The sequence below is a fragment of the Penicillium atrosanguineum genome, assembly GCF_028827265.1.
Source record: "Penicillium atrosanguineum strain IBT 20685 chromosome Unknown utg000001l_segment0_segment0, whole genome shotgun sequence".
Lineage (NCBI taxonomy): Eukaryota > Fungi > Ascomycota > Eurotiomycetes > Eurotiales > Aspergillaceae > Penicillium > Penicillium atrosanguineum.
In genome coordinates, this window is record NW_026623133.1 from 2,956,180 (window position 1) to 2,969,076 (window position 12,897).

Genomic DNA, 12,897 nt, shown 5'->3' on the forward strand with positions numbered 1-12,897 from the left:
AATCCCATTTAGGCTTAGTGGACCGCACCCACAAGCGGAGAAATTTGCGGACTACTTTTCTTCTCTCCAAGCCATTCTTGCGCAGAGCCACACCTTAAGAATTTCTTTAGGAAGACTGTCGCCATCATGTCCAAGATCACAGTCGGTATGTCGCTTGCTCTGTTCATCTACACACGGAACAAGAACACTCTCTAACTTCCCACTAGCCGGAGTGCGTGAGAATGTCAAGCAGGTGCTTGACTACTCTCTCAACGAGAAGAAGCGTAACTTCCTCGAGACCGTTGAGCTTCAGATCGGTCTGAAGAACTACGACCCCCAGCGTGACAAGCGTTTCTCTGGCACCATCAAGCTCCCCACCATCCCCCGCCCCAACATGAGCATCTGGTGCGTTCTACCTCGCTATCCCTCCCGAATCGGACTTGTCTGCATCGCCAAGTCGATCTTCTCAGGACCTGAGAAGAAGGGAAATAACACTTGTACTGGAAAATTTTACTAATAGTCATTCTATTACAGTATTCTTGGTGACCAGCACGATCTTGACCGTGCCAAGCACCACGGCATCGATGCCATGTCCTCCGACGACTTGAAGAAGCTCAACAAGAACAAGAAGCTCATCAAGAAGCTTGCTCGCAAGTACGATGCCTTCCTTGCTTCCGAGGCTCTGATCAAGCAGATTCCCCGTCTGCTCGGTCCCGGTCTGTCCAAGGGTAAGTTTCCGTCCTGATCTACCATTGAAAAAATTCAAATTCTAATCCTTTCACAGCCGGTAAGTTCCCTACCCCCGTCGGCCACGGCGAGGACATGCAGGCCAAGGTCAACGACGTCAAGTCCACCATCAAGTTCCAGCTGAAGAAGGTTCTCTGCCTCGGTGTCGCCATCGGCAACGTCGGCATGACCGAGGAGGAGCTTGTTGCCAACCTCATGTTGTCCGTCAACTACCTCGTCTCCCTGCTCAAGAAGGGCTGGCAGAACGTTGGCAGCCTTGTCATCAAGGCTTCCATGTCTCCCCCCCACCGTGTCTACTAGATGCTCCGTCGCTTCATTGCGCTGGGGTTTTCTAGAGGGAACGAGTAGTGAGAGTGTCATAGTCTAGTGACCACAAAAATGAACTCACGACTTCGTCTCGATTTTACTACCTTTCGTAAGCCGGTATGACCTGGATGTAGACTTTTTGAGTAGATCTTGCAGTTGCTATCGTACATGCCATCAGCTCAGATGACTGGCGGGCATACAGTACATGTTCGTATCGTACATAGTTTCGCTGTTTATTCCATACCCGCCATCAGTTCGGTCTTGTCCAAAATCATGCCGCGCATGCCAATAAACTCCCGAAGACTCTCCCATTCCTCCCCGACCTCCTCGCCCCGCATGTATGGATCTTTGAATCCCCATGCGACAGCGACTCTGTCCATAGCAGAACGCTCCTCTTCCCGCAACCACCGGTGCCGCAGGGGAATACCAGGAATCCAAGTGACACGTTCCATCTGGTCATTGGCAGAAGTAATAGCCAAGATACCAATGGATGAAGTACCACCAACATAAGCCAAGGACGCGGCAAAGGCAATTCCAGTCGCTGTGCTGTGGTCCATAGTATTCTGGACTGCGCCGGCCCAGGTGGCAGCAGCATAGCAGGCAAGCGGGGCACTTGCAAGACCGGCCAAGGGAATACCGGCCTTACGGAAGACCTTTGCGCGGTGGAAGGCGGGGGCGCAGAAAGTGTTGTCGATGATCGCCAGCACAAGGGACAGGTTCTTCTGCGCGATGGCGATATCGAGAGCCATGTTTGCTAGTTCGGAGGGTACGGCACTGTTGATGCTCTTGGGATTCGGTTTGAGATATTTGGGCGGCGAGCTGTTGGCCTCGGGAACAGGCTTGTTGGCATACAGGTTGAAGATCTCGGGGAAGTGCTCGGCTCGTCGCAAAAGGCTCTGGGTCTTGGTGTAGTGTTCCAGTGCTTCGGGGGAGATGAATATCTTCTGGTCCAACAAGAGGTCATTAACAATGCGCGATAGCGAATCTGCGAGTCGTGAGTCCAGTTTCGTGGTCTTGGTTGCTTGATGGGCTCGTTTCTCTGCTCGGGCCGACGTGCTCTTCTTCTCCTCCATGTCCAGGAGCGATGAGATCGCATTGCCTTCGTCATTTGAGGAGGTGCTTCCACTTTCCCGCGAAACTAAGGCCTCGGCGATCTTCTGGCATTTGGCGAGCACTTCCACGACCGCTTCGTTGGAGGGCACTTTGTCCGACTTCTGCAAAGCGGATGCCTCGTCTGCGACCTGCTGAATGGCAGAATCCTGTGTAGAGGACTTAGATGCATAGCGGCGCGCGAGGATAATCGTCGGGTTCGCCGATGATTGCACGCTGTATCTTGACTGCAGCGGCGAGTTGCTGTTCGGAAGTCGGCTTGTCGGGGTCGATCGGGCAATGGGAAGGGTGTGCGAGCCTGTAGAGAACTGACATAATTGACAGACAGAACCTTGCGGCTTTGGCCCTTGGGCCCTGAAGCTGATTCGTTTCATGGTGGCGGTGGCCTGGAATGAAGGAAATGGTAGCCTATTTTGATAGGAGAGGCTCAAGGCGGAGACTTCGTGCCGTAGTCCACTGCCCCGTAATTCGCGCCCTGACGTCTTTGCTTCTGCCTTACACATCCGCGCTTCCTCCTAAGGCGCACCCAACCGCTTGATACCCTTTGACATATCTTATGAGGGACACTAGTCGGCCCTGCTGTCTCTAAAGCACCCTTGATATGCCTCCTCCCCCTCCGCCCCCTCCTCCGCCGCCGCCGGGAGGGTTAGGTGGCCCTCCCCCGCCGCCTCCTCCAGGAAACTTGCCAAACCGACCACAGAAGGGCGCAGCAAAGGATAGAGTATGTCACTTGAAAACAGACTTCTCTTGGTCTAAAATAGACCATAAGCCTAAGGACTGTATGAGCACGTGGCTAACTTGAAGATAGGGCGCCCTGCTCAATGATATTCACAAAGGCGCTCGATTGAAGAAAGCTGTTACCAATGATAGATCCGCGCCAATCATCGCGAGTGGTGGAGGAGGCTCAGCTGCACCTCCTGTTGGAGCAGCGCCGCCAGTTCCCGGGGCAATGAAATCGCCTTCCGGGCTCGCTCCGCCGGTACCCCCGGCTGGCAGATTGCGAAGCAACAGTGAAGGAGTGACTGGGTCGGACAATACATTGGGAGCCCCGGCAGCTCAATTAGGTGGTCTTTTTGCCGGCGGAATGCCGAAATTACGCAGCCGAGGTGGTGTTGATACAGGTGCCTTTCGAGACTCACCATACATGTCCGACTCCGAGGCTGCGCGCCGAGCACCTTCTGCACCAGCTCCCAAACCTCCCACAGCTCCCCGGCCACCAGGTGCACGGCCACCACCTCCGCCGCCATCTACTGAGTCCCCACCTGCTCCGCCTGTGAACCCACTGGTCGCTCAGCTGAAGAAACCTCCTCCACGACCAGCGGCAAGACCGTCATCTTCGATATCTACAGCAGCTGGCAAGAGTGCACCAGAAGCTCCCCCTCCCCGAGCTCCTCCACCTCCTCCAGGTGGTAAGGCTCCGCCGCCTCCTGCAACCCGCAAACCCTCTGGAGCACCGCCGCCGCCTCCTCCAGCAGCTAGCCCAGTAGCCCCTCCCCCTCCTCCACCTTCTGCTCCTCCTACCACTACACGGGGCGCTCCTCCGCCTCCTCCACCGTCTGGTGGCCCGCCATCCATAGCCGCCCAAGCCGCTCGCAGTGCTCTGAACAATTCAAGCACACCCGCGGCACCCCCACCACCTTCTGCTGCCCCTGCAGCTCCCCCTCCGCCTCCACCAGCTTCGGCTCCTCTAGCTCCGGCAAGCGAACCACCATATCGCCCCTCTCCAGTTCCCTCGCCTCATTCTGCACTGGATCCCAGCGCGTATACACTGACCAATGGCCGTTCATCTCCTGCACATATCACTCAGAGTCTATCATCACACGGTCTCGTCCAAATAGACGATCCTCGGTTCAAGTTTCAAAGCGATGGTCTACTTCCTAAGCCGCGGCCCTTTACCGGTGGAGAGCGCAGGTACCGTGCCGGTAGAGGCAGTAGTGTACCATTGGATCTGAGCGCATTGCGTGGTTGAGTCGAGTGCATGAGACATTGCGGGCGATATCGTGCAAATATAGTGAATTGAAATAAAGTATACATCTAACACTGGTGCCAAAACTGGTCCTTGACCATGTAGAAAACAGGATTATGCAAGTGGCTATAGATTCTTTTGAGGTCCTTACATGCTATAACAACATTGAGTTTATGCTTTCACGACCAACATATATAGCGGATTGCCTCTATATAAAAAAGATTCTTCAATAGCTCATGGCACAAAGCAAATATACCTAGTTTCGATACCCTGATGTCCCTACGAACCACTCAAGCTCCGCACGTGACCGTGTCAATCAGTGCAAACAACCGCGAAGACCTCGCGATAGTCGCCTGTCAATCCTCCATCAATTGAACTCTGCGCCTCGATTAGGCTTTCCCTGCCTTCGCTCTTACAAGATACCCGCCGCGACAATCTTTTTTGCTCTATCGACTTTGATCGGGCCTTTCGTTTGACCCAACCTTCGCCAGTACGGAGGTGACTGCGGGACCTTGGATCGACTGCTTTATTCGCCCGGAAGAGCTTCTGCTCAGTACGCAGAGAGGGTATTGGCTTCGATAACCGGTCAAGTTCGACAAAGCTATCCATACCTGGTCGTGTCTGCCATCTTGCGCCTCCACGCGATCTTTATAGGCAGCCTTTGAACGACAATTGACGTGTGCGGGCAGCTAAGCTACGAAAGCTCGATCTCTGTTCGCAAAGAGAATCCACGACCTGCTCAGTTTAATCTCAATCGCTCCAATTCGAGTATCGCGTCTTCCTGGCTACGATTAAGCCCGATCGGTACCGATTATAACACATACAATCCTTCGCCATGTCTCTTCAACCATACATCAACAGTAAGCACCTCCCTTTTATCTAGACATTTCGAACCGGTATACTAACCTTTACCGCCTTCATAGAGAGAGTCCTTATTCTCACTGTTGACGGTCGCACACTTCTGGGTACCCTTCTCTCGACCGACCAACTTACGAACCTTGTCCTCACCAACACGGTCGAGCGCATCATCCGCACCCCCGATGACGATGAGCCTTCATCTCAGATTGAGCATGGGCTCTACCTGATCCGAGGCGACAATGTAGTCATCTGCGGCGAGGTCGACGAGAAGATCGACGGAGAGATCGACTGGAGTAAGGTCAAGGGCGAAGTGATCCGAGACACGAAGAATGCATGAGCGCACCCAGCATGAACATACTTTGCTCTGACAGTTTTGGCGTTGGCGGTCTGGGAAAACACATATTTGCATACAATGAACCAATCAGACCGATGAGAGGGCTGATGTCTTGTCCAGCTTGGCAGTTGCGAGATGTTCCGACACCAGCGAAATCTCATCGTCATCGGTTTCTATGGTCCCCTCTTCATTGGGCATCAGGCCCCCCTTTTTACTTTTATTTTTCTCTCTTCTCTCTCTCTCTGTCTATGGTTGCGAGTACAAGACTTGCGACGATGATGTGCCATGATGCAATGGCTGAGGTACCTAGAATGGGCTTCACATGCCTTACCGCGAAACTCGGCATAGTCGCGTCGTGATCCGCGACAAACGGCTTTCAAATTAGGGTCCCTTAGGGCAACAGACATGCTGACTGTTGACGGCTGACTTAGGGTTGGGTTAGGGATTGTCGGGCGAACATCCCTACGTTCTTGGGCGGTTGGGAACAGAAAGGGAAAAAGGCGGAATGTGGCTCTTACGAGTACTTGCATGTACACCGTACTGTACCCTTTAGATCCATTGCATTATCAGCGGGGCTCAACAATCTACACAACATTTCCAAATGACCTCCCGAGTTCTGTTCCATCCTTTTCCTCTTAACCCGTTTGCGGCATAGGCGCCCACTTCACGCGGGACGATGCCAAGCCTGGACACGAAGAACGTCTGGGCCATTCAGGGATAAAGGGGATGGGGAAATCCGATCAGACCGCTAAAAGGCGCTGCGGTGGCTCTGCAGTGGCTATGCTGCCCGATCGTATCATATTCGGATCCTAGTGTCCATGCATGGATCGTACACCGGGAGTGGACGGGCCTGATTGAAGGGCCGACTCTGGGTCGAGATGTATCACATAGAGTCCAGGTAGATAGACAAGCGCCGAACGGTACCAGAAATGGACCACTAGGCCCTAGAAACGAGAATATTAAACGAACCCCGGTGTACTGTAAGTCGAGACGCGAGAGGGGAACAGGCAGAAATACCTAGCAACCAATAACCAGCTAAATTGGCCGATGTGACACTCCCGCCCCATTCGCCCCCCCTCTGCTCTCTCCTGATTTGTGTCTCCCCTTACACCTCACACCTCAAACCTTTTCTCTCGCTCTCGCTCTCTCTCTCTCTCCTCTCCTCTCCTCTCCTCTCTTTACCCCATTATTCACTTCCCCTCGCTGGTCGTCGGGCATTCCATCTTTACTCCGACGTCCGAGTCCTTCCGCCACTATCCCCCTGACCCGTCCCTCGCCCTTCATGTGGACTCTAGTATCTCAAACTACACCAATACTGGGTCAGATTCTACAAGTCACCCGGGCTCATTGCCCGTCGTGAAGGTATCTCTGGACCGACCCCCTCTCGAGGAACATCCCAACAATAGCAGGAAATCTGCCACCCCCGCGCTATGTGGCTTTACAGGGGCGCGCAGTCGGCGGTCTTCTACTATGCCACTTGCACACCATGTGCTGAAAGCAGCGATCGTAGGAAGCGAAGGAAGGAAGCAGCGCGGGCACAGCGGGAGAAGGAGAAGGAGAAATTGGGACAGGAACCCGTCACCGACCAACCTCGCCCATTTCCCCAGCCAACCCCCTTCAGCACCAATGAAGGGTGGCGCGAGGAGATAGTGCTGGGCCCTGGACCTCCAGCCCGACGAGGAGGAAACCGTGCCCATTTGCGCACGAACAGCTGGAACACCGAGAACACCGACCACGATCCACAGTTGAAGAAGGACAAAAGTGGCGGTCTCATGCAGCCGCTCAATGAACGGTGGAAATCCATGCGATACCAGCGCGAGGATGAACCTCTCTGGGGCCAGGAAGTACGCGGGTCGTCAATTGGCTTCTCTGGTCGTGGGCATGCTGATCCCCACGAACCCTCGAAATATTACACTGCGCGAGCACCCCCTGTCAACGATCCGCATCCGCCGATCGTAAGTGGGCCGTGTAGTCGCGCCGAAACCCGCTGGATGCTTCAACCTCCCCCAAGCGCAAAGGTCATGGCAGGAAAGCAACATTTTGACGAGTCTCCTCGCGATAGTGTCGGTGGTTTCTTCGGCGATCGCACTTCTCGTGCTGCTCGTGGCGCTAACCGTGAGGAGAACGATCCAGCCAGGATTAGCAGGATCGGCAATGGATTTACTGATGGGGCTTTCGATGAAGAGGCCATGGAAGAGGAATTGCCGAGCCGGCCATCTGCTTCTCGAGTGCGTCGACGCTCCGATAGCAGTGGCTCCGACGATCTCGATCATATGCGTGATTCTCGATCCGACTCCTTGTTCTCCATCGCCAACACCGATGATCAGTCCTATAGCGCGTCTTGGAAGTATCCTGACACTCCCACGACGCGGCCGGTCTCCAAGTCCACAGAAACGAGCGAGAAGATGTATTCTCGCCCGCAAATTTCAAAGACCCTTTCTACCTTGCAACGGGAACCTAAGCCGAAGGTCCATCTGCTGCAGTTGGAGATCAACGACGATTCCCGCGACGATGTCGGCTTAGGCGAGCTAGAACGCATTCGCCCTTGGCGCTGGAGCATGGACATCTAATCGCTTTCCCTCAACTCCAACCTTGAACCTAACCCAACCCTCATCCTTACCTTCAACTTCACCCCACCGATCTTCACACACACCAACTCCTCCTGCCTCACCTCGTCACCTGATTTTGATTTCTATTTTGACTTTGATTACCCGGCGTTTGGACCAAAAGAGCCAGCATTTTCATTTTCCTTACCCTCGTCACCCCAGGCCGTGCGAACCATTTCCCTGTGGGACCGAAAGTGCATGGCTGGACCAGCGCACCCGAACAGCATACTAGAACAAAAGTCATGCTTGGCTTCAAAGCTTCAACGCAAGACGGCGCAGGGTACTGCGTTTCGGCGACAACTCTTACCACCTACACCATTCATTCCCATCGGCTTTCGCCATACACTGCCTTCTAGGTTTCCCAGTACCCTTTCTCCTTTATTTTTTTTTCTTTCTTTCTATTCTTACCCTTCTCAGCCACCGTCCTTTACTATCCCTGGAATCCCTTTTCTTGTATCATAATCACTTCTTCGTTCAGTCCACATACATAGCGTTTATATAGCATGATGGAACTTTGGAAATTCGGAAAACTCACAACCTGCTTCTTTTCCCTTGCTTAGACACTAAATCTACTACATTACCAAATCCAGATTTTCTGCTTGACTGAATAATGTGATGTGCAGGCTGTTCCTTATCTGATAGTCCTCAAACACCGAATCTACTAGATCGTGCTACTCGGTCCTGGTTAAGTTTGCTTCATAGTGGTCTAGCGTGTTTCGCAAAAAAAAGCAAAACAAAAAACAAAAAAACAAAAGCTTTTAAGACAAGATGAAACCGTGCGACTCTAAATTTGAGTCTCTGTTACTTGATCGCTAACACCAAACACCAACTAGATGTTTAAATGTTCAAAAATGATACTGTGTCAATTTTTGAGAAAGTGTTGTGCCCGTCATAGTCTTGACGATATACCTAAATATAGAACAGGGTTTCAAAATCCAGTCAACAATGGCGCACCTCGGTGTTTATCTTTATATTTCCAGGCTCTCAAGCAAGGTTGGGGATATGTTTAAATTAAAGCATCCCGAGGTCCAAATAACCATCTACGATAGCACGTAGGAACCCCAGCCTTATCAAGAGGCTGACTGCAGGGGTTCAAATGTTCCTGGTACCTGGTGATCTCTCTCCACTACTCTAAATGAAAGTCTAACAGCACACCACTCTAGAAATCAAAAGCAATAAAAATAAAAGTCATGGCTTCAATGCAACTGTTATTCGTGATAAATTCGATATTGATCCATATTTGAAATCATGCATGCAGGGACATGTCTTTTTTGCTGAAAAGTAGAAAAAAAAAATCAACTAAATGCGGCCTAGAACGGGAGTATTCCGCTGGCATGAGAACTGGGGTAGTGGGAAAGAGGCAATTTTGAAGAGAAAACGAGACGAGACGACCATGTAGTGATAGAACTTTCATGCGAGCTCTCAAATCATACAAGACGGGTACACTGCGAACATCCCTGTTGGTTGGAATTCCTGGAGTAGGTGTTATAGAGAGTAGCCCAGGTGCTGCTCTCCTTCCTGTAGTTGTGTTTTCTGTTGTTTGCGAATTGCGAGAGTGCACTGGGATATACGGATAAGAGCGAATCGTCTGTTCTCTACCCCGAACTAGTAGACCTTCTTCTTCTCGTCCATGCTCAGTTGGCCAGGACCCATGTTGACCAGGAGAAGGAGACCGCCGCTGTGATGGATGTTAGGATATTGGAGTGACCAGAGAAGTATTGAGAGTACATACACAATCGACAGAATCTGGAAGAAGTCGTACTTGGCGAAGTCCTTGTGCGGGTGGTGGGGGTGCAGCTAAAGTCCATAGTCAGTCAAGTGAAAGTGCTACATCACCAGAAACCAAACATACCGTCCAGAAGTTGTTGACCAGCACATTGAAAACGCTCAACAGCACCACAAGAATGATAGCACTCCACTTGGCCTTGAAGCCAACAACGACCATAACACAAGCCATGAGACCGAATCCGCTAACAATGAATCGCCAGAAGCTCCACTCTCCGGAGAAGACGAACCCGATGAACAAGAAAATCAGCAGAACGCGACCGGCGAACTGCACGTACATCTTGCGGTCCTTCTCGTCAAGCTGGGGCAGGCCCGCGGGAATGAACTTCTTGCGCACCCACGAGTCAGAGATGACCATAAGCAGACCACCGACAACACTCAGGTTGCGCAAGAAGAAGTTCAAATCGAAGATGAGTCCGTATCCAAGGCCCTGGGTGATGACAACGCCTAGCAATCCAGCCACGGCAAACTCGGTGCGTTTGCGGGCGATCACCATAACGGAACAGACGGACATAGCGATAACATTGATGATCAAGAACATGTGTGTGATTCCCCAAGGGACTAAATCCAGCAACATTGCGTTAGATTTGAGCGGCGAAGAACAAGGCACGTGGGCGACCCTCAGGGTCGAGTGCGGGTCAGGGTCCAGTCGGGGTAAAGCTTACTCTTCCGGAAATCACGAAGGTAGAGGAGCTGATCGCTCCATTGTGTGAGGATGCGCAGCGAGTCCTCGAGGAAGGTCACTACGATCAGGAAACGACCGATCGCGGGCAGGTACCTGGAGCAAATGAACACGGTGTCAGTGCATGCCTCGAAATCCCTTGTTTGGGGCAAGTTGGAGCTCGCGGGTCGAGCAGAGCTCCCACGGAGCAAGTTCACGGGACGAGTGGTGGAACATACGGCTTCACTGGGTCGGCTAGGGTGTCCAGCCAGTCCTCAATCTTGCTAGTCTGCTCGCGGATGGCGTCGAGTGGGCTGGGGTCGCTGGTGGCATCGGCGCTACCAGGTCCACCGAACGGGTTCTGGTGGCCGAGGTTGTAGCCCGCGGTGCCACGGATCTGGGCCATGGCGAGAAAGAGGGGAAGGAAAGGGTATAGAAATTGAGTGAAGGTAAAGTTGGGGATTGAAGGAGTGTAAATAGTAAGGTAGCCAAGGTAGTAAGGTGGAGCCCGTATACAAAGGTGTCTCTCTTCAGGCCACGCTGCCCGGAACTTGGCGCTAGCCCGTTTTGAGTAACTATGTGACGTCGTACACAAACAAGATGATCTACTCGATCTACGATCTACCTTTACTTCTAACCTCATCTTCACTTCTCTCTTGGAAAAATCTGATTGTGATACATTCGCAACTACAGCTCAATTGGGCTTTTGTTTTCTCAACACTCCACAATTTGTGCGAGCAACCCTGCTCCTCGAGAGGTGAGGGTGCTGGTATTATGCGACATTCCCGAAACGCCAAAAAATCAAGACAATGGGTAATAAATACAGGTCGAGGTGAAGAGAGAAACCGGCATACAGACGGGGAAGGTGGAAGCTGAAGAGGGATCAAGCGGTCCAGTCCGAGTCCAGCGGGTGGCCCTTCTCGCGAGAGCGAAGAATGTCGGGAATGTAGGTCGGCGTCACGGTCACGCGAGGCTCAGGAGCAGCCACGGGAGCCGCGGGGGCAGACTGAGACTCCGAAGCACTAGCCTCGCTCTCGTCGGTCTTGCCACCCTTCTTCTTGGTCTTCTTGCCGGGTACGGTGGTCCACTCGTCCTCAATCTGGGAGCCCGAGGCGCCCAAAATGCGCATCTGCTCTTCCTCCGAAGGGAGGTTTTGGTCCCACTTCTTCTGGGGGCCGGCCGCGGAGGGCTCAAAGGTGTCGAGAAGCTGCACAGGGGCGGCAACGGGAGCGACAGCGGGAGGCTGCGAAGCACCGTTGGTCTTGGGTGCAGCCTTGGTCTGCCAGGCGTTGCTGGTAGGGGCCTGTGAGCGAGCAGTCTCGCGACGCTCAGACTCGCGAGCGGTGTGCAACTGCTTCTCAAGCAGCTTCCGGCGCTCGGCCTCGGCCTCCTGAATCTGCTCCTTGCGCGCCTCGTTCTTGAGACGCTGCTGGCGCTGCTTCTTGGTCTCCACCTGCTTGAAGGACTGCACCTTCTGCTTCTTGGGCTCGCTCTCCATGTTGCCAGTCACGCGGAGCACCGAAGCTCCGGCAGCGGGGGCCTCCAGCATGTCGGACACGTAGCCGGCCGAGGAGGCCGCATTGACCTGGGGGGAGGGAGCGGGAGACAGGTCATCGTCGGCCTCGGCACCGGTGGTAGAGGAGGCGTGGGATCCACTTTCGAGCTGAACGGCCTGCTTTTGCTTCTTCTTCTGGCTCTTGGCGGAGGGGGCGGCGGGCAGAGGGGTGCCATTCTTCATAGCGGCCATACGGCGAGCCATCTCCTTGTGGTCGACATCCTCGTCCGGCTGCTCATCCTCGGTGGTTGGGGGAGAAACCACGGTCTTCACCTCGGACTTCTTAGCCGGCTCGGTGGTCTTGGGCTTCCGTGCCTTTTGCTTCTTGACCGGCGCAACAACGGCCTCGGTCTTCTCGACGGCGGTACGGACGGCGGTTTTGGCCTTGGGGGCTTGGCCGTTGGTGTAGTACCAGCCGAGACCACCAGCCACGACGAGCAGGATGGCCCAGCTGATATAGGGGTTCATGGTCATTTTGACTATGGGTATATCAGCAACCTTACTCTTCATCCACCTATTTCCTCGGATCGGGTACATACTGTCGAAACGTGGCCTTCGCAATGAGGAAGGCGTAGAAATCACCCTGTTTCACAAGTCACGGATTCAATGCGAAATAGGACAATTGCGCACACGGACAAGAGTCTGAACGCGCGCAACCGTAAACCTACTTGGTGGTACACGGGAGGCGAAGAGCAAGGTTGTCCGGGGGTGGCAAGCTTCAGACCAAAGCTAGTGTGACTATTATTCGGGATTGACAGAGATGGCTTCACTGTTTTTGATGCGGCGACCGATTTTCTTACGGCGTTCAAGATGAACGAGTTCGCCTGGGGAATAGGGAGGTGTCGTTGCGACGTCGGCTGTCAATAAGATTGCGCTCGGACGTGGGAGGTCGTGAAGAAACGCAAAAAAGGAGTCAATGCTCAGCGATGAGCACGCCGTGCAGAAAAGAAAAGGACAGTAGCCTCGTAAAAGGAACGTCGAGCGAAGAAG

The 12,897-nt window shown here is 53.3% G+C and overlaps 7 protein-coding genes across 7 annotated transcripts; 4 read left to right on the top strand and 3 right to left on the bottom strand.

The window, feature by feature from the left end:
* Window positions 1-126: 126 nt before the first annotated feature.
* On the top strand, window positions 127-1,026 carry N7443_001140 (60S ribosomal protein uL1; the record flags this gene model as incomplete). Its single annotated transcript, XM_056881196.1, has 4 exons — window positions 127-145; window positions 207-384; window positions 514-707; window positions 764-1,026. 4 exons carry the CDS (start codon window positions 127-129, stop codon window positions 1,024-1,026), a joined length of 654 nt encoding a protein of 217 aa, XP_056746434.1.
* A 239-nt stretch (window positions 1,027-1,265) lies between these two features.
* On the bottom strand, window positions 1,266-2,516 carry N7443_001141 (uncharacterized protein; the record flags this gene model as incomplete). The annotated part of the gene is made up of 1 exon (XM_056881197.1): window positions 1,266-2,516. One exon carries the CDS (start codon window positions 2,514-2,516, stop codon window positions 1,266-1,268), a length of 1,251 nt encoding a protein of 416 aa, XP_056746435.1.
* Window positions 2,517-2,743: 227 nt separating this feature from the next.
* On the top strand, window positions 2,744-4,111 carry N7443_001142 (putative proline-rich, actin-associated protein Vrp1; the record flags this gene model as incomplete). The annotated part of the gene is made up of 2 exons (XM_056881198.1): window positions 2,744-2,863; window positions 2,951-4,111. 2 exons carry the CDS (start codon window positions 2,744-2,746, stop codon window positions 4,109-4,111), a joined length of 1,281 nt encoding a protein of 426 aa, XP_056746436.1.
* An 832-nt stretch (window positions 4,112-4,943) lies between these two features.
* On the top strand, window positions 4,944-5,303 carry N7443_001143 (U6 snRNA-associated Sm-like protein LSm8; the record flags this gene model as incomplete). The annotated part of the gene is made up of 2 exons (XM_056881199.1): window positions 4,944-4,968; window positions 5,032-5,303. The coding sequence occupies 2 exons, from the start codon at window positions 4,944-4,946 to the stop codon at window positions 5,301-5,303; spliced, it is 297 nt and encodes a 98-aa protein (XP_056746437.1).
* Window positions 5,304-6,730: 1,427 nt separating this feature from the next.
* Window positions 6,731-7,870, top strand: N7443_001144 (uncharacterized protein; the record flags this gene model as incomplete). Its single annotated transcript, XM_056881200.1, has 1 exon — window positions 6,731-7,870. One exon carries the CDS (start codon window positions 6,731-6,733, stop codon window positions 7,868-7,870), a length of 1,140 nt encoding a protein of 379 aa, XP_056746438.1.
* Window positions 7,871-9,511: 1,641 nt separating this feature from the next.
* On the bottom strand, window positions 9,512-10,758 carry N7443_001145 (protein ERV29; the record flags this gene model as incomplete). Its single annotated transcript, XM_056881201.1, has 5 exons — window positions 9,512-9,584; window positions 9,639-9,703; window positions 9,759-10,252; window positions 10,357-10,469; window positions 10,592-10,758. The coding sequence occupies 5 exons, from the start codon at window positions 10,756-10,758 to the stop codon at window positions 9,512-9,514; spliced, it is 912 nt and encodes a 303-aa protein (XP_056746439.1).
* A 477-nt stretch (window positions 10,759-11,235) lies between these two features.
* Window positions 11,236-12,381, bottom strand: N7443_001146 (uncharacterized protein; the record flags this gene model as incomplete). The annotated part of the gene is made up of 1 exon (XM_056881202.1): window positions 11,236-12,381. The coding sequence occupies one exon, from the start codon at window positions 12,379-12,381 to the stop codon at window positions 11,236-11,238; it is 1,146 nt and encodes a 381-aa protein (XP_056746440.1).
* Window positions 12,382-12,897: the final 516 nt, after the last annotated feature.